The sequence below is a fragment of the Heptranchias perlo genome, unplaced genomic scaffold (assembly GCF_035084215.1).
Source record: "Heptranchias perlo isolate sHepPer1 unplaced genomic scaffold, sHepPer1.hap1 HAP1_SCAFFOLD_735, whole genome shotgun sequence".
Taxonomy (NCBI): Eukaryota; Metazoa; Chordata; class Chondrichthyes; order Hexanchiformes; family Hexanchidae; genus Heptranchias; species Heptranchias perlo.
This window is the reverse complement of record NW_027139767.1, coordinates 29,107-53,762: the sequence shown is the minus strand read 5'-3', so window position 1 is coordinate 53,762 and position 24,656 is coordinate 29,107. Positions and strand designations below refer to the sequence as shown.

At 50.4% G+C, this 24,656-nt stretch overlaps 1 protein-coding gene across 1 annotated transcript in view; it reads right to left on the bottom strand.

Annotated features, from left to right (window-relative positions):
* The window catches only part of LOC137319110 (interferon-inducible GTPase 5-like), a gene marked incomplete at its 3' end in the record, with an annotated part of 78,274 nt that overhangs the window by 42,000 nt on the left and 11,618 nt on the right, over positions 1-24,656 (bottom strand). Inside the window, exon 2 of the mRNA XM_067981473.1 lies at positions 13,255-14,404. Within this exon, the coding sequence (XP_067837574.1) occupies positions 13,255-14,397 (1,143 nt within the window). The remainder of the gene's footprint in view (positions 1-13,254; positions 14,405-24,656) is intronic.

Below are 24,656 nucleotides of genomic sequence, written 5' to 3'. Positions count from 1 at the left end.
CCTCTCCCCTCCCCTCTCACTGTGATACAGTGTCCCCTCTCCCCTCCCCTCTCACTGTGATACAGTGTCCCTCTCCCTCCCCTCTCAATGTGAGACAGTGTCCCTTCTCCCCTCCCCTCTCACTGTCATACAGTGTCCCCTCTCCCTCCCCTCTCAATGTGAGACAGTGTCCCCTCTCCCCTCCCCTCTCACTGTGATACACTGTCCCCTCTCCCTCCCCTCTCAATGTGAGACAGTGTCCCCTCTCCCCTCCCCTCTCACTGTGATACAGTGTCCCCTCTCCCCTCCCCTCTCACTGTGATACAGTGTCCCTTCTCCCCTCCCCTCTCACTGTCATACAGTGTCCCCTCTCCCCTCCCCTCTCACTGTGATACAGTGTCCGCCCTCCCCTCCCCTCTCACTGTGATACAGTGTCCCCTCTCCCCTCCCCACTCACTATGATACAGTGTCCCCTCTCCCCTCCCCACTCACTATGATACAGTGTCCCCTTTCCCCTCCCCTCTCACTGAGATGGAGTGTCCCCTCTCCCCTCCCCTCTCACTGTGCTACAGTGTCCCCACTCCCCTCCCCTCCCACTGTGATACTGTGTCCCCTCTCCCCTCCCATCTCACTGTGATACAGTGTCCCCTCTCCCCTCACCTCTCACTGTGATACAGTGTCCCCTCTCCCCTCCCCTCTCACTCTGATACAGTGCCCCTGTCCCCTCCCCTGTCACTGTGATACAGTGTCCCCTCTCCCCTCCCCTCTCACTAAGATACAGTGTCCCCTCTCCCCTCCCCTCTCACTGTGATACAGTGTCCCCTCTCCCCTCCCCTCTCACTGTGATACAGTGTCCCCTCTCCCCTCCCCTCTCACTGTGATACAGTGTCTCTTCTCCCCTCACCCCTCTCACTGTGATACAGTGTCCCCTCTCCCCTCCCCTCTCACTGTGATGCAGTGTCCCCTCTCCCCTCCCCTCTCACTGTGATACAGTGTCCCCTCTCCCCTCCCCTCTCACTGTGATGCAGTGTCCCCTCACCCCTCCCCTCTCACTGTGATACAGTGTCCCCTCTCCCCTCCCCTCTCACTGTGATGCAGTGTCCCCACTCCCCTCCCCTCTCACTGTGATACAGTGTCCCCTCTCCCCTCTCACTATGATACAGTGTCCCCTCTCCCCTCCCCTCTCACTGTGATACAGTGTCCCCTCTCCCCTCCCCTCTCACTGTGATACAGTGTCCCGTCTCCCCTCCCCTCTCACTGTGATACAGTGTCCCCTCTCCCCTCCCCTCTCACTGTGATACAGTGTCCCCTCTCCACTCCCCTCTCAATGTGATAGAGTGTCCCCTCTCCCCTCCCCTCTCACTGTGATACAGTGTCCCCTCTCCCCTCCCCTCTCACTGTGATACAGTGTCCCCTCTCCCCTCCCCTCTCACTGTGATACAGTGTCCCCTCTCCCCTCCCCTCTCACTGTGATACAGTGTCCCCTCTCACCTCCCCTCTCACTGTGATACAGTGTCCCCTCTCCCCTCCCCTCTCACTGTGATACAGTGTCCCGTCTCCCCTCCCCTCTCACTGTGATACAGTGTCCCCTCTCCCCTCCCCTCTCACTGTGATACAGTGTCCCCTCTCCACTCCCCTCTCACTGTGATACAGTGTCCCCTCTCCCCTCCCCTCTCACTGTGATACAGTGTCCCCTCTCCCCTCCCCTCTCACTGTGATACAGTGTCCCGTCTCCCCTCCCCTCTCACTGTGATACAGTGTCCCCTCTCCCCTCCCCTCTCACTGTGATACAGTGTCCCCTCTCCCTCCCCTCTCACTGTGATACAGTGTCCCCTCTCCCCTCCCCTCTCACTGTGATACAGTGTCTCCTCTCCCCTCCCCTCTCACTGTGATACAGTGTCCCCCTCTCCCCTCCCCTCTCACTGTGATACAGTGACCCCTCTCCCCTCCCCTGTCACTGAGATACAGTGTCCCCTCTCCCCTCCCCTCTCACTCTGATACATTGTCCCCTCTCCCCTCCCCTCTCCCTGTGATACAGTGTCCCCTCTCCCCTCCCCTCTCACTGTGATACAGTGTCCCCTCTCCCCTCCCCTCTCACTGTGATACAGTGACCCCTCTCCCCTCCCATGTCACTGAGATACAGTGTCCCCTCTCCCCTCCCCTCTCACTATGATACAGTGTCCCCTCTCCCCTCTCACTGTGATACAGTGTCCCCTCTCCCCTCCCCCCTCACTGTGATACAGTGTCCCCTCTCCCCTCCCCTCTCACTGTGATACAGTGTCCCCTCTCCCCTCCCCTCTCACTATGATACAGTGTCCCCTCTCCCCTCTCACTGTGATACAGTGTCCCCTCTCCCCTCCCCTCTCACTGTGATACAGTGACCCCTCTCCCCTCCCCTCTCACTGTGATACAGTGTCCCCTCTCCCCTCCCCTCTCACTGTGATACAGTGTCCCCTCTCCCCTCCCCTCTCACTGTGATACAGTGTCCCCTCTCCCATCCCCTCTCACTGTGATACAGTGTCCCCTCTCCCCTCCCCTCTCACTGTGATACAGTGTCCCCTCTCCCCTCCCCTCTCACTGTGATACAGTGTCCCCTCTCCCATCCCCTCTCACTGTGATACAGTGTCCCCTCTCCCCTCCCCTCTCACTGTGATACAGTGTCCCCTCTCCCATCCCCTCTCACTGTGATAGTGTCCCCTCTCCCCTCCCCTCTCACTGTGAGACAGTGTCCCCTCTCCCCTCTCACTGTGATACAGTGCCCCCTCTCCCCTCCCCTCTCACTGTGATACAGTGTCCCCTCTCCCCTCCCCTCTCACTGTGATACAGTCTCCCCTCTCCCCTCCCCTCTCACTGTGATACAGTGTCCCCTCTCCCCTCCCCTCTCACTGTGATACAGTGTCCCCGCTCCCCTCCCTTATCACTGTGATACAGTGTCCCCTCTCCCCTCCCCTCTCACTGTGATACAGTGTCCCCTCTCCCCTCCCCTCTCACTATGATACAGTGTCCCCTCTCCCCTCCCTCTCACTGTGATACAGTGTCCCCTCTCCCCTCCCTCTCACTGTGATACAGTGTCCCCTCTCCCCTCCCCTCTCACTGTGATACAGTGTCCCCGCTCCCCTCCCTTATCACTGTGATACAGTGTCCCCTCTCCCCTCCCCTCTCACTGTGATACAGTGTCCCCTCTCCTCTCCCCTCTCACTGTGATACAGTGTCCCCTCTCCCTCCCCTCTCACTGTGATACAGTGTCCCCTCTCCCCTCCCCTCTCACTGTGATACCGTGTCCCCTCTCCCCTCCCCTCTCACTGTGATACAGTGTCCCCTCTCCTCTCCCCTCTCACTGTGATACAGTGTCCCCTCTCCCCTCCCCTCTCACTGTGATACAGTGTCCCCGCTCCCCTCCCTTATCACTGTGATACAGTGTCCCCTCTCCCCTCCCCTCTCACTGTGATACAGTGTCCCCTCTCCCCTCCCCTCTCACTGTGATACAGTGTCCCCTCTCCCCTCCCCTCTCACTGTGATACAGTGACGCCTCTCCCCTCCCCTATCACTGAGATACAGTGTCCCCTCTCCCCTCCCCTTTCACTCTGATACATTGTCCCCTCTCCCCTCCCCTCTCCCTGTGATACAGTGTCCCCTCTCCCCTCCCCTCTCACTGTGATACAGTGACCCCTCTCCCCTCCCCTGTCACTGAGATACAGTGTCCCCTCTCCCCTCCCCTCTCACTATGATACAGTGTCCCCTCTCCCCTCTCACTGTGATACAGTGTCCCCTCTCCCCTCCCCTCTCACTGTGATACAGTGTCCCCTCTCCCCTCCCCCCTCACTGTGATACAGTGTCCCCTCTCCCCTCCCCTCTCACTGTGATACAGTGTCCCCTCTCCACTCCCCTCTCACTGTGATACAGTGTCCCCTCTCCCATCCCCTCTCACTGTGATACAGTGTCCCCTCTCCCATCCCCTCTCACTGTGATACAGTGTCCCCTCTCCCCTCCCCTCTCACTGTGATACAGTGTCCCCTCTCCCCTCCCCTCTCACTGTGATACAGTGTCCCCTCTCCCCTCCCCTCTCACTGTGATACAGTGTCCCCTCTCCCCTCCCCTCTCACTGTGATACAGTGTCCCCGCTCCCCTCCCTTATCACTGTGATACAGTGTCCCCTCTCCCCTCCCCTCTCACTGTGATACAGTGTCCCCTCTCCCCTCCCCTCTCACTGTGATACAGTGTCCCCTCTCCCCTCCCCTCTCACTGTGATACAGTGTCCCCTCTCCCCTCCCCTCTCACTGTGATACAGTGTCCCCTCTCCCATCCCCTCTCACTGTGATACAGTGTCCCCTCTCCCCTCCCCTCTCACTGTGATACAGTGCCCCCGCTCCCCTCCCTTATCACTGTGATACAGTGTCCCCTCTCCCCTCCCCTCTCACTGTGATACAGTGTCCCCTCTCCCCTCCCCTCTCACTGTGATACAGTGTCCCCTCTCCTCTCCCCTCTCACTGTGATACAGTGTCCCCTCTCCCCTCCCCTCTCACTGTGATACAGTGTCCCCGCTTCCCTCCCTTATCACTGTGATACAGTGTCCCCTCTCCCCTCCCCTCTCACTGTGATACAGTGTCCCCTCTCCCCTCCCCTCACTGTGATACAGTGTCCCCTCTCCCCTCCCCTCTCACTGTGATACAGTGTCCCCTCTCCCCTCCCCTCTCACTGTGATACAGTGTCCCCTCTCCCCTCCCCTCTCACTGTGATACAGTGTCCCCTCTCCCCTCCCCTCTCACTGTGATACAGTGTCCCCTCTCCCATCCCCCCTCACTGTGATACAGTGTCCCCTCTCCCGTCCCCTCTCACTGTGATACAGTGTCCCCTCTCCCCTCCCCTCTCACTGTGATACAGTGTCCCCTCTCCCCTCCCCTCTAACAGTGATACAGTGTCCCCTCTCCCCTCCCCTCTTACTGTGATACAGTGTCCCCTCTCATCTCCCCTCTCACTGTGATACAGTGTCTCCTCTCCCCTCCCCTCTCACTGTGATACAGTGTCCCCTCTCCCCTCCCCTCTCACTGTGATACAGTGTCCCCTCTCCCCTCCCCTCTCACTGTGATACAGTGTCCCCTCTCCCCTCCCCTCTCACTGTGATACAGTGTCCCCTCTCCCCTCCCCTCTCACTGTGATACAGTGTCCCCTCTCCCCTCCCCTCTAACTGTGATACAGTGTCCCCTCTCCCCTCCCCTCTCACTGAGGTACAGTGTCCCCTCTCCCCTCCCCTCTCACTGTGATACAGTGTCCCCTCTCACCTCCCCTCTCACTGTGATACAGTGTCCCCTCTCCCCTCCCCTCTCACTGTGATACAGTGTCCCCTCTCACCTCCCCTCTCACTGTGATACAGTGTCCCCTCTCCCCTCCCCTCTAACTGTGATACAGTGTCCCCTCTCCCCTCCCCTCTCACTGAGATACAGTGTCCCCTCTCCCCTCCCCTCTCACTGTGATACAGTGTCCCCTCTCACCTCCCCTCTCACTGTGATACAGTGTCCCCTCACCCCTCCCCTCTCACTGTGATACAGTGTCCCCTCTCACTGTGATACAGTGTCCCCTCTCCCATCCCCTCTCACTGTGATACAGTGTCCCCTCTCCCCTCCCCTCTCACTGTGATACAGTGTCCCCTCTCACCTCCCCTCTCACTGTGATACAGTGTCCCCTCTCCCATCCCCTCTCACAGTGATACAGTGTCCCCTCTCCCCTCCCCTCTCATTGTGATACAGTGACCCCTCTCCCCTCCCCTCTCACTGTGATACAGTGTCCCCTCTCCCCTCCCCTCTCACTGTGATACAGTGTCCCCTCTCACCTCCCCTCTCACTGTGATACAGTGTCCCCTCTCCCCTCCCCTCTCACTGTGATACAGTGACCCCTCTCCCCTCACCTCTCACTGTGATACAGTGTCCCCTCTCCCCTCCCCTCTCACTGTGATACAGTGTCCCCTCTCACCTCCCCTCTCACTGTGATACAGTGTCCCCTCTCCCCTCTCACTGTGATACAGTGTCCCCTCTCCCCTCTCACTGTGATACAGTGTCCCCTCTCCCCTCCCCTCTCACTGTGATACAGTGTCCCCTCTCCCCTCCCCTCTCACTGTGATACAGTGTCCCCTCTCCCCTCCCCTCTCACTGTGATACAGTGTCCCCTCTCCCCTCCCCTCTCACTGTGATACAGTGTCCCCTCTCCCCTCCCCTCTCACTGTGATACAGTGTCCCCTCTCCCCACCCCTCTCACTGTGATACAGTGTCCCCTCTCCCCTCCCCTCTTACTGTGATACAGTGTCCCCTCTCCCCTCCCCTCTCACTGTGATACAGTGTCCCCTCTCCCCTCCCCTCTCACTGTGATACAGTGTCCCCTCTCCCCTCCCCTCTCACTGTGATACAGTGACCCCTCTCCCCTCCCCTCTCACTGTGATACAGTGTCCCCTCTCCCCTCCCCTCTCACTGTGATACAGTGTCCCCTCTCCACTCCCCTCTCACTGTGATACAGTGTCCCCTCTCCCCTCCCCTCTCAATGTGATACAGTGCCCCCTCTCACCTCCCCTCTCACTGTGATACAGTGTCCCCTCTCCCCTCCCCTCTCACTGTGATACAGTGTCCCCTCTCCACTCCCCTCTCAATGTGATACAGTGCCCCCTCTCACCTCCCCTCTCACTGTGATACAGTGTCCCCTCTCCCCTCCCCTCTCAATGTGATACAGTGCCCCCTCTCACCTCCCCTCTAACTGTGATACAGTGTCCCCTCTCCCCACCCCTCTCACTGTGATACAGTGTCCCTTCTCCCCTCCCCTCTCACTGTGATACAGTGTCCCCTCTCCCCTCCCCTCTCACTGTGATACAGTGTCCCCTCTCCCCTCCCCTCTCACTGTGATACAGTGTCCCCTCTCCCCTCCCCTCTCACTGTGATACAGTGTCCCCTCTCACCTCCCCTCTCACTGTGATACGGTGTCCCCTCTCCCCTCTCACTGTGATACAGTGTTCCCACTCCCCTCCCCTCTCACTGTGATACAGTGTCCCCTCTCCCCTCCCCTCTCACTGTGATACAGTGTTCCCACTCCCCTCCCCTCTCACTGTGATACAGTGTCCCCTCTCCCCTCCCCTCTCACTGTGATACAGTGTCCCCTCTCCACTCCCCTCTCACTGTTATACAGTGTCCCCTCTCCCCTCCCCTCTCAATGTGATACAGTGCCCCCTCTCACCTCCCCTCTCACTGTGATACAGTGTCCCCTCTCCCCTCCCCTCTCACTGTGATAGAGTGTCCCCTCTCCCCTCCCCTCTCAATGTGATACAGTGCCCCCTCTCACCTCCCCTCTCACTGTGATACAGTGTCCCCTCTCCCCTCCCCTCTCAATGTGATACAGTGCCCCCTCTCACCTCCCCTCTAACTGTGATACAGTGTCCCCTCTCCCCACCCCTCTCACTGTGATACAGTGTCCCTTCTCCCCTCCCCTCTCACTGTGATACAGTGTCCCCTCTCCCCTCCCCTCTCACTGTGATACAGTGTCCCCTCTCCCCTCCCCTCTCACTGTGATACAGTGTCCCCTCTCACCTCCCCTCTCACTGTGATACAGTGTCTCCTCTCCCCTCCCCTCTCACTGTGATACAGTGTCCCCTCTCCCCTCACCCCCACTGTGATGCAGTGTCCCCTCTCCCGTCCCCTCTCACTGTGATACAGTGTCCCCTCTCCCCTCCCCTCTCACTGTGATACAGTGTCCCCTCTCCCCTCCCCTCTCACTGTGATACAGTGTCCCCTCTCCCCTCCCCTCTCACTGTGATACAGTGTCCCCTCTCCCCTCCCCTCTCACTGTGATACAGTGTCTCCTCTCCCCTCCCCTCTCACTGTGATACAGTGTTCCCTCTCCCCTCCCCTCTCACTGTGATACAGTGTCCCCTCTCCCCTCCCCTCTCACTGTGATACAGTGTCTCCTCTCCCCTCCCCTCTCACTGTGATACAGTGTCCCCTCTCCCCTCCCCTCTCACTGTGATACAGTGTTCCCTCTCCCCTCCCCTCTCACTATGATACAGTGTCCCCTTTCCCCTCCCCTCTCACTGTGATACAGTGTCCCCTCTCCCCTCCCCTGTCACTGTGATACAGTGTCCCCTCTCCCCTCCCCTCTCACTGTGATACAGTCTCCCCTCTCCCCTCCCCTCTCACTGTGATACAGTGTCCCCTCTCCCCTCCCCTCTCACTGTGATACAGTGTCCCCTCTCCCCTCCCCTCTCACTGTGATACAGTGTCCCCTCTCCCCTCCCCTCTCACTGTGATACAGTGTCCCCTCTCCCCTCCCCTCTCACTGTGATACAGTGTCCCCTCTCCCCTCCCCTCTCACTGTGATCCAGTGTCCCCTCTCCCCTCCCCTCTCACTGTGATACAGTGTCCCCTCTCCCCTCCCCTCTCACTGTGATACAGTGTCCGCCCTCCCCTCCCCTCTCACTGTGATACAGTGTCCCCTCCGCCCTCCCCTCTCATTGTGATACATTGTCCCCTCTCCCCTCCCCTCTCACTGTGATACAGTGTCCCCTCTCCCCTCCCCTCTCACTGTGATACAATGTCCCCTCTCCCCTCCCCTCTCACTGTGATACAGTGTCCCCTCTCCCCTCCCCCTCACTGTGATACAGTGTCCCCTCTCCCGTCCCCTCTCACTGTGATACAGTGTCCCCTCTCCCCTCCCCTCTCACTGTGATACAGTGTCCCCTCTCCCCTCCCCTCTCACTGTGATACAGTGTCCCCTCTCCCCTCCCCTCTCACTGTGATACACTGTCCCCTCTCCCCTCCCCTCTCACTGTGATACAGTGTCCCCTCTCCCCTCCCCTCTCACTGTGATACAGTGTCCCCTCTCCCCTCCCCTCTCACTGTGATACAGTGTCCCCTCCCCCCTCCCCTCTCACTGTGATACAGTGTCCCCTCTCCCCTCCCCTCCCCTCTCACTGTGATACAGTGTCCCCTCTCCCCTCCCCTCTCACTGTGATACAGTGTCCCCTCTCCCCTCCCCTCTCATTGTGATACAGTGTCCCCTCTCCCCTCCCCTCTCACTGTGATACAGTGTCCCCTCTCCCCTCCCCTCTCACTGTGATACAGTGTCCCCTCTCCCCTCCCCTCTCACTGTGATACAGTGTTCCCTCTCCCCTCCCCTCTCACTGTGATACAGTGTCCCCTCTCCCCTCCCCTCTCACTGTGATACAGTGTCCCCTCTCCCCTCCCCTCTCACTGTGATACAGTGTCCCCTCTCCCCTCCCCTCTCACTGTGATACAGTGTCCCCTCTCCCCTCCCCTCTCACTGTGATACAGTGTCCCCTCCCCCCTCCCCTCTCACTGTGATACAGTGTCCCCTCTCCCTTCCCCTCCCCTCTCACTGTGATACAGTGTCCCCTCTCCCCTCCCCTCTCACTGTGATACAGTGTCCCCTCTCCCCTCCCCTCTCATTGTGATACAGTGTCCCCTCTCCCCTCCCCTCTCACTGTGATACAGTGTCCCCTCTCACCTCCCCTCTCACTGTGATACAGTGTCCCCTCTCCCCTCCCCTCTCACTGTGATACAGTGTCCCCTCTCTCCTCCCCTCTCACTGTGATACAGTGTCCCCTCTCCCCTCCCCTCTCACTGTGATACAGTGTGCCCTCTCCCCTCCCCTCTCACTGTGATACAGTGTCCCCTCTCCCCTCCCCTCTCACTGTGATACAGTGTCCCCTCTCCCCTCACCTCTCACTGTGATACAGTGTCCCCTCTCCCCTCCCCCCTCACTGTGATACAGTGTCCCCTCTCCCCTCCCCCCTCACTGTGATACAGTGTCCCCTCTCCCCTCCCCCCTCACTGTGATACAATGTCCATCGTCCCTCCCTATCTCTGTAACGACATCCAGCCCTATGGCCTTCCGAGATCGCTGTGCTCCTCCAACTCTTGCCTTTTTTAATCTCCCCACCATTGGCAGCCGTGCCTTCAGCTGCCTGGGCTCTCAGCTCTGGAATTCCCTCCCTCAATCCCTCCCCTCTCTCTTCCTTTAAGATTCTCTTTAAATCTTATCTCTTTGACCAAGCTTTTAGTCACTTGTCCTCATATCTCCTTGTGTGCCCCAGTGTTAAATTTTGTTTGATAATCGCTCCTGTGAAGCGCCTTGGGATATAAATGCATGTTGTTGTTTGTGAGTGAGTGTGTGTGTGAGTCTGTGTCTCTGTGCCTGTCTGTGTAAATATGTGCAGGTGTGAGTGTGAGAGTCTGTATGTGTATGTGAGAGTGTCTGTGAGTGTATGTTTGTGTGTATCAGTGTGTGTTAGTGTATGAGAGTGTGTGTGTGTGTGGGAGTGAGAGTGTGAGAGTGTGTGTGGCTGAGAGCTTGAGAGTGTGTGAGAGTGTTTGAGTGTGTGTGAGAGTGAGAGTGTGTGAGGGTGAATTTGTGTGTGTGATTGTTTATGTGAGAGTCTGTGTCTGTGAGAGTGTCTGTGAGAGTGTGTGTGGGTGAGAGTGAGAGTTTGAGAGTCTGTGAGACTGTGTGTGAGTGGGTGAGAGTGAGAGCATGAGGCTGTGTGAGAGAGATTGTGTGTGAGAGTGAAAGTGTGTGAATATGTGTGTGTGAGAGCATGAGCTTGAGAATGTGTGTGTGAAAGTGTGTGTGTGAGAGTGTGTGTGAGAATGTGTATGTGAGAGTGAGAGTATGTGTGTGAGTGTGAGAATGTGAGAGTGTGTGTGTGTCTGAATATGAGTATGTTAAGCACATGAGTGTGTGAGAGTTCGTGTGTGTGTGAGTGTGTGTGAGCGTGTGTGTGAGTATGTGAGCACATGTAAGTGTGTAAGTATGTGAGTGAGTATGTGAGTGTGAGTATGTGAGTGTGTATGGAGTGTGTTTGTGGGAGTGGGAGTGTGTGAGTGTCTGTGGGAGTGTGAGTGTGAGTGTGTGAGTGTGAGTGTATGTGTTTGAGTGTATGTGTTTGAGTGTGTGTGTGAGTGAGTGTGTGTGTCTGAGTGTGTCTGAGTGAGTGTGAGTGTGTGTCTGTGTGTGAATGTGTGTGTCTGTGTGTGTCTGTGTGTGAGTGTGTGTGTCTGTGTGTGAGTGAGTGTGTGTGTGTGTGTGTGAGTGTGTGTGTGTGTCTGAGTGAGTGTGTGAGTGAGTGTGTGTGTGTGTCTGAGTGAGTGTGTGAGTGTGTTTGAGTGAGTGTGAGTGTGTTTGAGTGAGTGTGAGTGTGTCTGAGTGAGTTTGTGTGTGTGTGAGTGTGTGTGTGTGAGTGAGTGTTAGTGTATCTGAGTGAGTGTGAGTGAGTGTGTGTCTGAGTGTGTGTGTGTCTGTGTGTGTCTGAGTGTGAGTGTATCTGAGTGAGTGTGTGAGTGTGTGTGTGTCTGAGTGTGTGTGTGTGTCTGTGTGTGTCTGAGTGTAAGTGTATCTGAGTGAGTGTGTGAGTGTGTGTGTGTCTGAGTGTGTGTGTGTGTCTGTGTGTGTCTGAGTGTGAGTGTATCTGAGTGAGTGTGTGAGTGTGTGTGTGTCTGAGTGAGGGTGTGAGTGAGTGTGTCTGTGTGTGAGTGAGTGTGTCTGTGTGTGAGTGAGTGTGTGTCTGTGTGTGTGAGGGTGTGCGTGTGTCTGAGTGAGTGTGAGTGTATCTGAGTGAGTGTGAGTGAGTTTGTGTGTGTCTGAGTGTGTGTGTGTGTGTGAGTGTGTGTGTGTGAGTGTGAGTGTGTGTGAGTGTCTGAGTGAGTGTGTGTGTATCTGAGTGAGAGTGTGAGTGAGTGTGTCTGAGTGAGTGTGTGTGTGTCTGAGTGAGTGTGTGAGTGAGTGTGAGTGTGTCTGAGTTTGTGTGTATGTGTGAGTGTGTGTGTGTGTGAGTGAGTGTGAGTGTATCTGAGTGAGTGTGTGAGTGAGTGTGTGTGCGAGTATGTGTGTGCGTCTGTGTGTGTCTGAGTGTGAGTGTATCTGAGTGAGTGTCTGAGTGAGTGTGTCTGTGTGTGTGTCTGTGTGTGAGTGAGTGTGTGTCTGTGTGTGTGAGTGTGTGTCTGTGTGTGTGAGTGTGTTTGAGTGTGAGGGTGTGTGTGTGTCTGAGTGAGTGTGAGGGTGTGTGTGTGTCTGAGTGAGTGTGAGTGTGTCTGAGTGAGTGTGAGTGTGTGTGTGTCTGAGTGAGTGTGAGTGTGTGTGTCTGTGTGTGCCTGTCTGAGTGAGTGTGTGAGTGAGTGTGAGTGTGTGTCTGTGTGAGTTTGTGTGAGTGTGTCTGTGTGTGAATGTGTGTGAGTGTGTGTGTCTGTGTGTATGTCTGTGTGTGAGTGAGTGTGTGTCTGTGTGTGTGAGTGTGTGTGTGTGTCTGAGTGAGTGTGTGAGTGAGTGTGAGTGTGTGTCTGTGTGTGTGAGTGTGTGTGTGTGTCTGAGTGAGTGTGTGAGTGAGTGTGAGTGTGTCTGAGTGAGTGTGTGTGTGTCTGAGTGAGTGTGTGTGCGAGTGTGTGTGTGTGTCTGTGTGAGTCTGAGTGAGTGTGTGTGTGTCTGTGTGAGTGTGTGTGTGAGTGTGAGTGTGTGTGAGTGTGTCTGAGTGAGTGTGAGTGTGTGTGTGTGTCTGAGTGAGTGTGTGTGTATCTGAGTGAGAGTGTGAGTGAGTGTGTCTGAGTGAGTGTGTGTGTGTGAGTGAGTGTGTGTGTCTGAGTGAGTGTGTGTGTCTGAGTGAGTGTGTGTATCTGAGTGAGAGTGTGAGTGAGTGTGTCTGAGTGAGTGTGTGTGTGTCTGTGTGTGCCTGTCTGAGTGAGTGTGTGAGTGTGAGTGTGTGAGTGTGAGTGTGTGTGTCTGTGAGTGTGAGTGTGTGAGTGCGTGTGAGTGTGTGTGTGTGAGTGTGTGTGTGTGCCTGTCTGAATGAGTGTGTGAGTGAGTGTGAGTGTGTGTCTGTGTGTGCCTGTCTGAGTGAGTGTGTGAGTGAGTGTGAGTGTGTGTCTGAGTGTGTGTGTGTGAGTGAGTGTGACTGTGTCTGAGTGAGTTTGTGAGTGTGAGTGTGTGTGTCTGAGTGAGTTTGTGTGTGTGAGTGTGTGTGTCTGAGTGAGTTTGTGTGTGTGAGTGTGTGTGTCTGAGTGAGTTTGTGTGTGTGAGTGTGTGTGTCTGAGTGAGTTTGTGTGTGTGAGTGTGAGTGTCTGAGTGAGTTTGTGTGTGTGAGTGTGAGTGTGTGTGTGAATGTGTGAGTTTGTGAGTGTGTGTGTGTGTGTCTGAGTGGGTTTGTGAGTGTGAGTGTGAGAGTGAGTGTCTATTCCTGTGTTCTGTACAATGATGATCTGTGAAGTGGTTTCTCTCCCTCTCCCTCCACTCCCTCACCTGGAAACCCTTTCTCAGCACCCTCTTGCTGTCCTCCACCATCTCCTGTACAGCCGTCTCCAGAACGTTGCAGGTGTTGGTATAGGAGGAGGTGGGATCGATGTCAGGGGCAGCCGATGCCAGGTATTGAGCAAATCTTCTCCTCACATTCTCCTCCTCCTTTCCAGTCTCGATCAGCACCTTTCGGACCACCTCGTCTCTCACCTCCACCCCAAACTGGGACTTTACTTCTGATTTGAGTTCCTCCATTCTCTTCCCGACACTCTTTGCCAGTCTCCCGAGTGAATCATTATCCAGACCGAGGTCTGTGCGGTAGGAGGAGAGATTGGTGACCAACAGGGGAATATCACAATTAATGGTGAGTCCTGGGATTGGTACAGAGGCAGCCGACAGAACAGCAACCTTCCCAATCTCATCCATCATGGCTTCTTTCTTCTTCTCTATAATCGAGGAGGTGATATTGGGGAGAGACAACAAAAAGAGCCGTCTCTTCAGATCAGGAAGATCCCTTCCCACAACCTCCTGCAGTTTCCCAAAGTCAAATGTATCCAGGTACCAACTAGAAATCAGGAAGACCTGTGGAGATTTTATCCCCTCCTTCCTCAAACTCTCAACACAATCGTTGCGGAGTCGGTCCAGAGTTTCACCCTCATTGTACTTGGATTTCTCACGTCCTTTGACTGATTCCAGCTCCTGGTCTATTTTACTTCGGACAAAATAACATGTCTTCTTCCTCTGGTGAATTTCCTTGGCCAGATTCACATCATTCTGTTTAAAGTGAGTGTTATTGAGGATAATGAAGAAATCGTATTGATCAAACTTTACACGGTCCAAATATACACTGGCCAGAAATTTCCTGTCTCCAGTCCCAGGGAGCTCACAGATTTTGACCGTATCTTTGTTTGGATGTTTCCACATTATCGGTTCCAGTGTTGTTTCTGTTTTCCCATCATCTCCATCACCAATACCCAGTAAACCATTGATGAAGGTCGATTTACCAGTGCCTGATTCTCCAATCACTGCAATGTGAAGATTTACACTCCTGGATTTCTCGAAGTACGACTGTATTCCCTGGACGTCAGCTTCCAGCCCACCTCTGTCGGACTGAGAACTAAATTTATCTTCTTCACCAACATCGGCCATCGTCAATCTGTAAGTGGAGACAAAATGCCAGAGTGGCAAAAATTGTCCATCTTGAATTTTTTAATTGTATTTTTGCATTGCTTGAATCAGCAAGCAAATCGATAACTCCCAAGTACAAGGCACCAGTCTGAGCTGGTCTACCATGGGGGTAAACTCCCTCGGGACATCTCCCACTCCATCACTGTATCGAGACCCTGTTTACAACAGCGGGACAGGACAAACCCTGAGGAAATGAAACCCTTACGTTTCTGTCAAGTTGTCTGTTTGTATGACTCACACCATCAAACGTTAATTGGTTAATGAACCCAGAAGACCATGGGGGGATTGGGGGGAGGGGTGAAATTCATTTTACACTTTTCATCACTTCAATGGAAATGATCTCGGGCCAGGTGTAAAACAGACCGTCGATTCACCAGAGCCCCATTTATTGTGTTCCAGCCCCCAAAGTGAATTATACCCCTGTGTATACAATCACACACATCTTACACGATAGTCAGAGAGGGCCAACATCGTCATATGGAACGGCTTTGGGACACTTGGCAGCTTAAAAAGAGAGATCAGAAAGGCCAGGCTGAACAATCGATCGAGAGGAATGTACAGAGAGCAGTGGACAGATAAAGTAACAATCCACGGGTGTCAGAGGGGGGAATTGACATCATGACTGCAGGTATGTTTACATACTATCATTGTGCTATGGGAAAGGTACCGGCAGAACAGACCGACCAGAGGTGGTGGTACAGTGATATACAGTCAGGAGGGAGTGGCCCTGGGAGTCCTCAACATTGACTCCAGACCCCATGAAATCTCATGGCATCAGGTCAAACATGGACAAGGAAACCTCCTGCTGATTACCACCTACCGTCCTCCCTCAGCAGATGAATCAGTCCTCCTCCATGTTGAGCACCACTTGGAGGAAGCACTGAGGGTAGCAAGGGCACATAATGTACTCTGGGTGGGGGACTTCAATGTCCATCACCAAGAGTGGCTCGGTAGCACCACTACTGACCGAGCTGGCCGAGTCCTGAAGGACATAGCTGCCAGACTGGGCCTGCGGCAGGTGGTGAGCGAACCAATACGAGGGAAAAACTTACTTGACCTCGTCCTCACCAATCTACCTGTCGCAAATGCATCTGTCCATGACATTATTGGTCGGAGTGACCACCGCACAGTCCTCGTAGAGATGAAGTCCCGTCTTCGCACTGAGGACACCATCCAACGTGTTGTGTGGCACTACCACCGTGCTAAATGGGATAGATTCAGAACAGATCTAGCAGCTCAAAACTGGGCATCCATGAGGCGCTGTGGGCCATCAGCAGCAGCAGAATTGTATTCCAGCACAATCTGTAACCTCATGGCCTGGCATATTCCTCACTCTACCATTACCAACAAGCCAGGGGATCAACCCTGGTTCAATGAGGAGTGCAGAAGAGCATGCCAGGAGCAGCACCAGGCGTACCTAAAAATGAGGTGCCAACCTGGTAAAGCTGCAACTCAGGACTACATGCATGCGAAACAGCAGAAGCAACATGCTACAGACAGAGCTAAGCGATTCCACAACCAACGGATCAGATCAAAGCTCTGCAGTCCTGCCACATCCAGTCGTGAATGGTGGTGGACAATTAAACAATTAACGGGAGGAGGAGGCTCTGTAAACATCCCCATCTTCAATGATGGCGGAGTCCAGCACGTGAGTGCAAAAGACAAGGCTGAAGCATTTACAACCATCTTCAGCCAGAAGTGCCGAGTGGATGATCCATCTCGGCCTCCTCCCGATATCTCCACCATCACAGAAGCCAGTCTTCAGCCAATTCGATTCACTCCACATGATATCAAGAAACGGCTGAGTGCACTGGATACAGCAAAGGATATGGGCCCCGACAACATCCCAGCTGTAGTGCTGAAGACTTGTGCTCCAGAACTAGCTGCGCCCCTCGCCAAGCTGTTCCAGTACAGCTACAACACTGGCATCTACCCGACAATGTGGAAAATTGCCCAGGTATGTCCTGTCCACAAAAAGCAAGACAAATCCAATCCGGCCAATTACCGCCCCATCAGTCTACTCTCAATCATCAGCAAAGTGATGGAAGGTGTCGTCGACAGTGCTATCAAGCGGCACTTACTCACCAATAACCTGCTCACCGATGCTCAGTTTGGGTTCCGCCAGGACCACTCGGCTCCAGACCTCATTACAGTCTTGGTCCAAACATGGACAAAAGAACTGAATTCCAGAGGTGAGGTGAGAGTGACTGCCCTTGACATCAAGGCAGCATTTGACCGAGTGTGGCATCAAGGAGCCCGAGTAAAATTGAAGTCAATGGGAATCAGGGGGAAAACTCTCCAGTGGTTGGAGTCATACCGAGCACAAAGGAAGATTGTAGTGGCTGTTGGAGGCCAATCATCTCAGCCCCAGGACATTGCTGCAGGAGTTCCTCAGGGCAGTGTCCTCGGCCCAACCATCTTAAGCTGCTTCATCAATGACCTTCCCTCCATCATGAGGTCAGAAATGGGGATGTTCGCTGATGATTGCTCAGTGTTCAGTTCCATTCAGAACCCCTCAAATAATGAAGCAGTCCGAGCCCGCATGCAGCAAGACCTGGACAACATCCAGGCTTGGGCTGATAAGTGGCAAGTAACATTCGCGCCAGACAAGTGCCAGGCAATGACCATCTCCAACAAGAGAGAGTCCAACCACCTCCCCTTGACATTCAACGGCATTACCATCGCTGAATCCCCAACCATCAACATCCTGGGGGTCACCATTGACCAGAAACATAACTGGACCAGCCATATAAATACTGTGGCTACAAGAGCAGGTCAGGGCTGGGTATTCTGCGGCGAGTGACTCACCTCTTGACTCCCCAAAGCCTTTCCACCATCTACAAGGCACAAGTCAGGAGTGTGATGGAATACTCTCCACTTGCCTGGTTGAGTGCAGCTCCAACAACACTCAAGAAGCTAGACAGCATCCAGGACAAAGCAGCCCATTCGATTGGCACCCCATCCACCACCCTAAACATTCACTCCCTTCACCACCGGCGCACAGTGGCTGCAGTGTGGACCATCCACAGGATGCACTGCAGCAACTCGCCAAGGCTTCTTCGACAGCACCTCCCAAACCCACGACCTCTACCACCTGGAAGGACAAGAGCAGCAGGCACATGGGAACAACACCACCTGCACGTTCCCCTCCAAGTCACACACCATCCCGACTTGGAAATATATCGTCGTTCCTTCATCGTCGCTGGGTCAAAATCCTGGAACTCCCTTCCTAACAGCACTGTGGGAGAACCGTCACCACACAGACTGCAGAGGTTCAAGAAGGCGGCTCACCACCACCTTCTCAAGAGCAATTAGGGATGGGCAATAAATGCCGGCCTTGCCAGCGACGCCCCCATCCCATGAACAAATAAAAAAAAATCATTGTGTGCGATAGAAATATTTACATACTATCATTGTGTGTTATGGGAATGTTTACATACTATCATTGTGTGTTATGGGAATGTTTACATACTATCATTGTGTGTTATGGGAATGTTTACATATTATCATTGTGTGTTATGGGAATGTTTACATACTATCATTGTGTGTTATGGGAATGTTTACATACTATCATTGTGTGTTATGGGAATGTTTACATACTATCATTGTGTGATGGGAATGTTTACATATTATCATTGTGTGTTATGGGAATGTTTACATACTATCAATGTGTGTTATGGGAATGTTTACAGACTATCATTGTGTATTATGGGAATGTTTACATACTATCATTGTGTGTTCTGGGAATGTTCACATACTATCATTGTGTGTTATGGGAATGTTTACATACTATCATTGTGTGTAATGGGAATGTTTACATACTATCATTGTGTGTTATGGGAATGTTTACATACTATCATTGTGTGTTATGGGAATGTTTACATTCCATCATTGTGTGTTATGGGAATGATTACATACTATCATTGTGTGTTATGGGAATGTTTACATACTATCATTGTGTGTTATGGGAATGTTTACATACTATCATTGTGTGTTATGGGAATGTTTACATACTATCATTGTGTGTTATGGGAATGTTTACATACTATCATTGTGTGTTATGGGAATGTTCACATACTATCATTGTATGTTATGGGAATGTTTACATACTATCATTGTGTGTTATGGGAATGTTTACATACTATCATTGTGTGTTATGGGAATGTTTACATACTATCATTGTGTGATGGGAATGTTTACATATTATCATTGTGTGTTATGGGAATGTTTACATACTATCATTGTGTGATGGGAATGTTTACATATTATCATTGTGTGTTATGGGAATGTTTACACACTATCATTGTGTATTATGGGAATGTTTACATATTATCATTGTGTGTTATGGGAATGTTTACATACTATCATTGTGTGTTCTGGGAATGTTCACATACTATCATTGTGTGTTATGGGAATGTTTACATACTATCATTGTGTGTTGTGGGAATGTTTACATACTATCATTGTGTGTTATGGGAATGTTCACATACTATCATTGTGTGTTATGGGAATGTTTACATTCCATCATTGTGTGTTATGGGAATGTTTACATACTATCATTGTGTGTTATGGGAATGTTCACATACTATCATTGTATGTTATGGGAATGTTTACATACTATCATTGTGTGTTATGCGAATGTTTACATACTATCATTGTATGTTATGGGAATGTTTACATACTATCATTGTGTGTTATGCGAATGTTTACATACTATCATTGTATGTTATGGGAATGTTTACATACTATCATTGTGTGTTATGGGAATGTTTACATACTATCATTGTGTGTTATGGGAATGTTTACATACTATCATTGTGTGTTATGCGAATGTTTACATACTATCATTGTATGTTATGGGAATGTTTACATACTATCATTGTGTGTTATGGGAATGTTTACATACTATCATTGTGTGTTATGCGAATGTTTACATACTATCATTGTGTGTTATGGGAATGTTTACATACTATCATTGTGTGTTATGGGAATGTTTACATACTATCATTGTGTGTTATGGGAATGTTTACATACTATCATTGTGTGTTATGGGAATGTTTACATACTATCATTGTGTGTTGTGGGAATGTTTACATACTATCATTGTGTGTTATGGGAATGTTCACATACTATCATTGTGTGTTATGGGAATGTTTACATACTATCATTGTGTGTTATGGGAATGTTCACATACTATCATTGTATGTTATGGGAATGTTTACATACCATCATTGTGTGTTATGGGAATGTTTACATACTATCATTGTGTGTTGTGGGAATGTTTACATACTATCATTGTGTGTTATGGGAATGTTCACATACTATCATTGTGTGTTATGGGAATGTTTACATACTATCATTGTGTGTTATGGGAATGTTCACATACTATCATTGTGTGTTATGGGAATGTTCACATACTATCATTGTGTGTTATGGGAATGTTTACATACTATCATTGTGTGTTATGGGAATGTTTACATACTATCATTGTGTGTTATGGGAATGTTCACATACTATCATTGTGTGTTATGGGAATGTTTACATACTATCATTGTGTGTTATGGGAATGTTCACATACTATCATTGTGTGTTATGGGAATGTTTACATTCCATCATTGTGTGTTATGGGAATGTTTACATACTATCATTGTGTGTTATGGGAATGTTTACATACTATCATTGTGTGTTATGGGAATGTTTACATACTATCATTGTGTGTTATGGGAATGTTCACATACTATCATTGTGTGTTATGGGAATGTTTACATTCCATCATTGTGTGTTATGGGAATGTTTACATACTATCATTGTGTGTTATGGGAATGTTTACATACTATCATTGTGTGTTATGGGAATGTTTACATACGATCATTGTGTGTTATGGGAATGTTTACATACTATCATTGTGTGTTATGGGAATGTTTACATACTATCATTGTGTGTTATGGGAATGTTTACATACTATCATTGTGTGTTATGGGAATGTTCACATACTATCATTGTGTGTTATGGGAATGTTTACATGCTATCATTGTGTGTAATGGGAATGATTCCATACTAAACTTACATGCTACAGGCATGCTTACATAATAACCTTGTGTACTTCGGTTGTGTGTACATACTAACCTTGTGTACGATGGATGTGCGTACATATTAACCTTGTGTACGACAGGTGTGCATACATACTATCCTTATGTACTACGGCTTTGTATACATGCGAAACTTCTGTACTACGGGTGTGCGTACATACTAACCTTGTGTACTACGGGTGTGCGTACATACTAACCTTGTGTACTACGGGTGTGCGTACATACTAACCTTGTGTACTACGGGTGTGCGTACATACTAACCTTGTGTACTACGGGTGTGCGTACATACTAACCTTGTGTACTATGGGTGTGCGTACATACTAACCTTGTGTACTACGGGTGTGCGTACATACTAACCTTGTGTACTACGGGTGTGCGTACATACTAACCTTGTGTACTATGGGTGTGCGTATATACTATCCTTATGTACTACTGGTGTGTGTACATATTAATCTTTAGTACTACGGGTGTGCGTACATACTAACCTTGTGTACTATGGGTGTGCGTATATACTATCCTTATGTACTCCGGGTGAGCGTATATACTAATCCTGTGTACGATGGGTGTGCGTACATACTATCCTTGTGTACTACAGGTGTGCGTATACACCAACCTTGTGTACTACGGGTGTGCGTACATACTAACCTTGTGTACTATGGGTGTGCGTACATACTAACCTTGTGTACTACGGGTGTGCGTACATACTAACCTTGTGTACTACGGGTGTGCGTACATACTAACCTTGTGTACTATGGGTGTGCGTATATACTATCCTTATGTACTACTGGTGTGTGTACATATTAATCTTTAGTACTACGGGTGTGCGTACATACTAACCTTGTGTACTATGGGTGTGCGTATATACTATCCTTATGTACTCCGGGTGAGCGTATATACTAATCCTGTGTACGATAGGTGTGCGTACATACTATCCTTGTGTACTACAGGTGTGCGTATACACCAACCTTGTGTACTACGGGTGTGCGTACATACTAACCTTGTGTACTATGGGTGTGCTTACATACTAACCTTGTGTACTACAGGTGTGCGTACATACTAACCTTGTATACTACAGGTGTGCGTACATACTAACCTTGTGTACTATGGGTGTGCGTACATCCTATCCTTGTGCACTATGGGTGTGCGTACATACTAACCTTGTGTACTATGGGTGTGCGTACATACTAACCTTGTGTACTACGGGTGTGCGTACATACTAACCTTGTGTACTACGGGTGTGCGTACATACTATCCTTATGTACTATGGGTGAGCGTATATACTAACCCTGTGCACGATGGGTATGCGTACATACTATCCTTATGTACTACAGGTGTGCGTATACACCAACATTGTGTACTTCGGGTGTGCGTGCATCCTATCCTTGTGTACTACGGGTGTGTATATACTAACCTTGTGTACTACAGGTGTGCGTACATACTAACCTTGTGTACTATGGGTGTGCGTACATACTATCCTTATGTACTACGGGTGTGTGTACATACTAACCTTGTGTACTACAGGTTTGCGTACATACTAACCTTGTGTACTATGGGTGTGCGTACATCCTATCCTTGTGTACTACGGGTGTGCGTATATACTAACCTTGTGTACTACGGGTGTGCATACATACTAACCTTGTGTACTATGGATGTGCATACATACTAACCTTGTGCACTACAGGTTTGCGTACATACTAACCTTGTGTACTACGGGTGATCGTACATACTAACATTGTGTACTACGGGTGTGCGTACATACTAACCTTGTGTACTACGGGTGTGCTTACATACTAACCTTGTGTACTACGGGTGTGCGTACATACTAACCTTGTGTACTACGGGTGTGCGTACATACTAACCTTGTTTACTACGGGTGTGCCTACATACTAACCTTGTGTACTACGGGTGTGCGTACATACTAACCTTGTGTACTACGGGTGTGCGTACAAACTAACCTTGTGTACTACGGGTGTGCGTACTTACTAACCTTGTGTACAACGGGTGTGCTTTCATACTGACCTTGTGTACTATGTGTGTGCGTACATACTAACCTTGTGTACTATGAGTGTACATACTAACCTTGTGTACTACGGGTGTGCGTACATACTATCCTTATGTACTACGGGTGTGCGTACATACTAACCTTGTGTACTACGGGTGTGCGTACATACTAACCTTGTGTACAACGGGTGTGCGTACATACTAACCTTGTGTACTACAGGTGTGCGTACATACTATCCTTATGTACTACGGGTGTGCGTACATACTAACCTTGTGTACTACGGGTGTGCGTACATACTAACCTTGTGTACTACGGGTGTACGTACATACTAACCTTGTGTACTACGAGTGTGCGTAAATACTAACCTTGTGTACTATGGGTGTGCGTACATACTAACCTTGTGTACTACGAGTGTGTGTACATACTAACCTTGTGTCCCATGGGTGTGCGTACATACTAACCTTGTGTACTACGGGTGTGCGTACATACTAACCTTGTGTACTACGGGTGTGCGTACATACTAACCTTGTGTACTATGGGTGTGCGTACATACTAACCTTGTGTACTACGAGTGTGCATACATACTAACCTTGTGTACTACGAGTGTGCATACATACTAACCTTGTGTACTACGGGTGTGCATACATACTAACCTTGTGTACTATGGGTGTGCGTACATACTAACCTTGTGTACTATGGGTGTGTACATACTAACCCTACACTAGCCGTATGTATTAAATGGTATAATGATAGATCACACCAGTGAACTGCAGGAACTACAAACAGTCTTGGCGGCATTACCGTAAATCCCGATGAGTTATTTACTGGAGATTATCATAAGGGACTAATCTCATAAGTCCTGCACAGGTTGGGTTTGTATTGATTTCATGAATAAATGTTATTGATCAGACAACTTAATAACTTCTACAGTCTACTCCTCGTCAATCAAAGCTGCTTAATTCAAATGACCTGAACTCATCCTTTTTAACACCAAGTTCCCACTCTCCTGTGCTCTTCACTTTGTTTAACACAAATGATTGGATAATAATGTTTTTTGATCAGGAGTAGACTTTATTACTCTTCTCAGGTTCCCCTCCCTTCACTTTAGAAAGACTGAAGAGTCAGTGATTTTCGAATCTGTCCTGAACCCTATCCTCTCCACTCCCCACACTTTGACTGTTCCCTTTGCTCACTGAATGTAATGCCCCAGATACAGGTTCTCCAGATCACTGTCCAGGATCAGCACGGCCCCCCTCAGACTTCTACACTGCTGGTTGACCAATACAGCGTCAGCATTCAGTCTGTTGGGTTATTTACTGCACTGTGATGTCTGGACACAGTCAGTGTTCATTCTACTCTCCCAGATCCTTTCCCCACTAACTTTATACAATTCCTGAAGTCTGTCCCCACTTTGTCTTCCACTGTACGACCTCAGGATGTCCCAATGGGTTTACAGCCAATGAGGCACTCTCTTTCTGAAGTGTAGTCACTGTTGGGATGTGGAAAACACGGAGACCAATTTGTGTACAGCAAGATCCCACAAACAGCAATCTGATCATGACCAGGTCATCTGTTTCAGGGATGTTAGTTCAGGGAAATATCAGTTAATTATTAATAACTGCAATAGGGAATTCAGGAGAAACTTCTTTCCCCAGAGAGTGGTGAGAATGTGGAACTCGCTCCCACAAGGAGCAGTTGAGGTGAATAGTGTAGATGGATTTAAGGGGAAGCTGGATAAAAACATGAGGGAGAGAGGAATAGAAGGAGATGGTGAGAGGGTGAGATGGAGTAGGGAGGGAGGAGGAGCATAAACACCGGGATAGAGCAGTTGGGCCGAATGGCCTGTTTCTATGCTGCAAATTCTATGTAATACACTGTCCCATCAAACACTCCCAGGGCAGGTACAGCACGGGTTAGATTCAGAGTAAAGCTCCCTCTACACTGTCCCATCAAACACTCCCAGGGCAGGTACAGGGTTAGATACAGAGTAAAGCTCCCTCTACACTGTCCCATCAAACACTCCCAGGGCAGGTACAGGGTTAGATACAGAGTAAAGCTCCCTCTACACTGTCCCATCAAACACTCCCAGGGTAGGTACAGGGTTAGATACAGAGTAAAGCTCCCTCTAC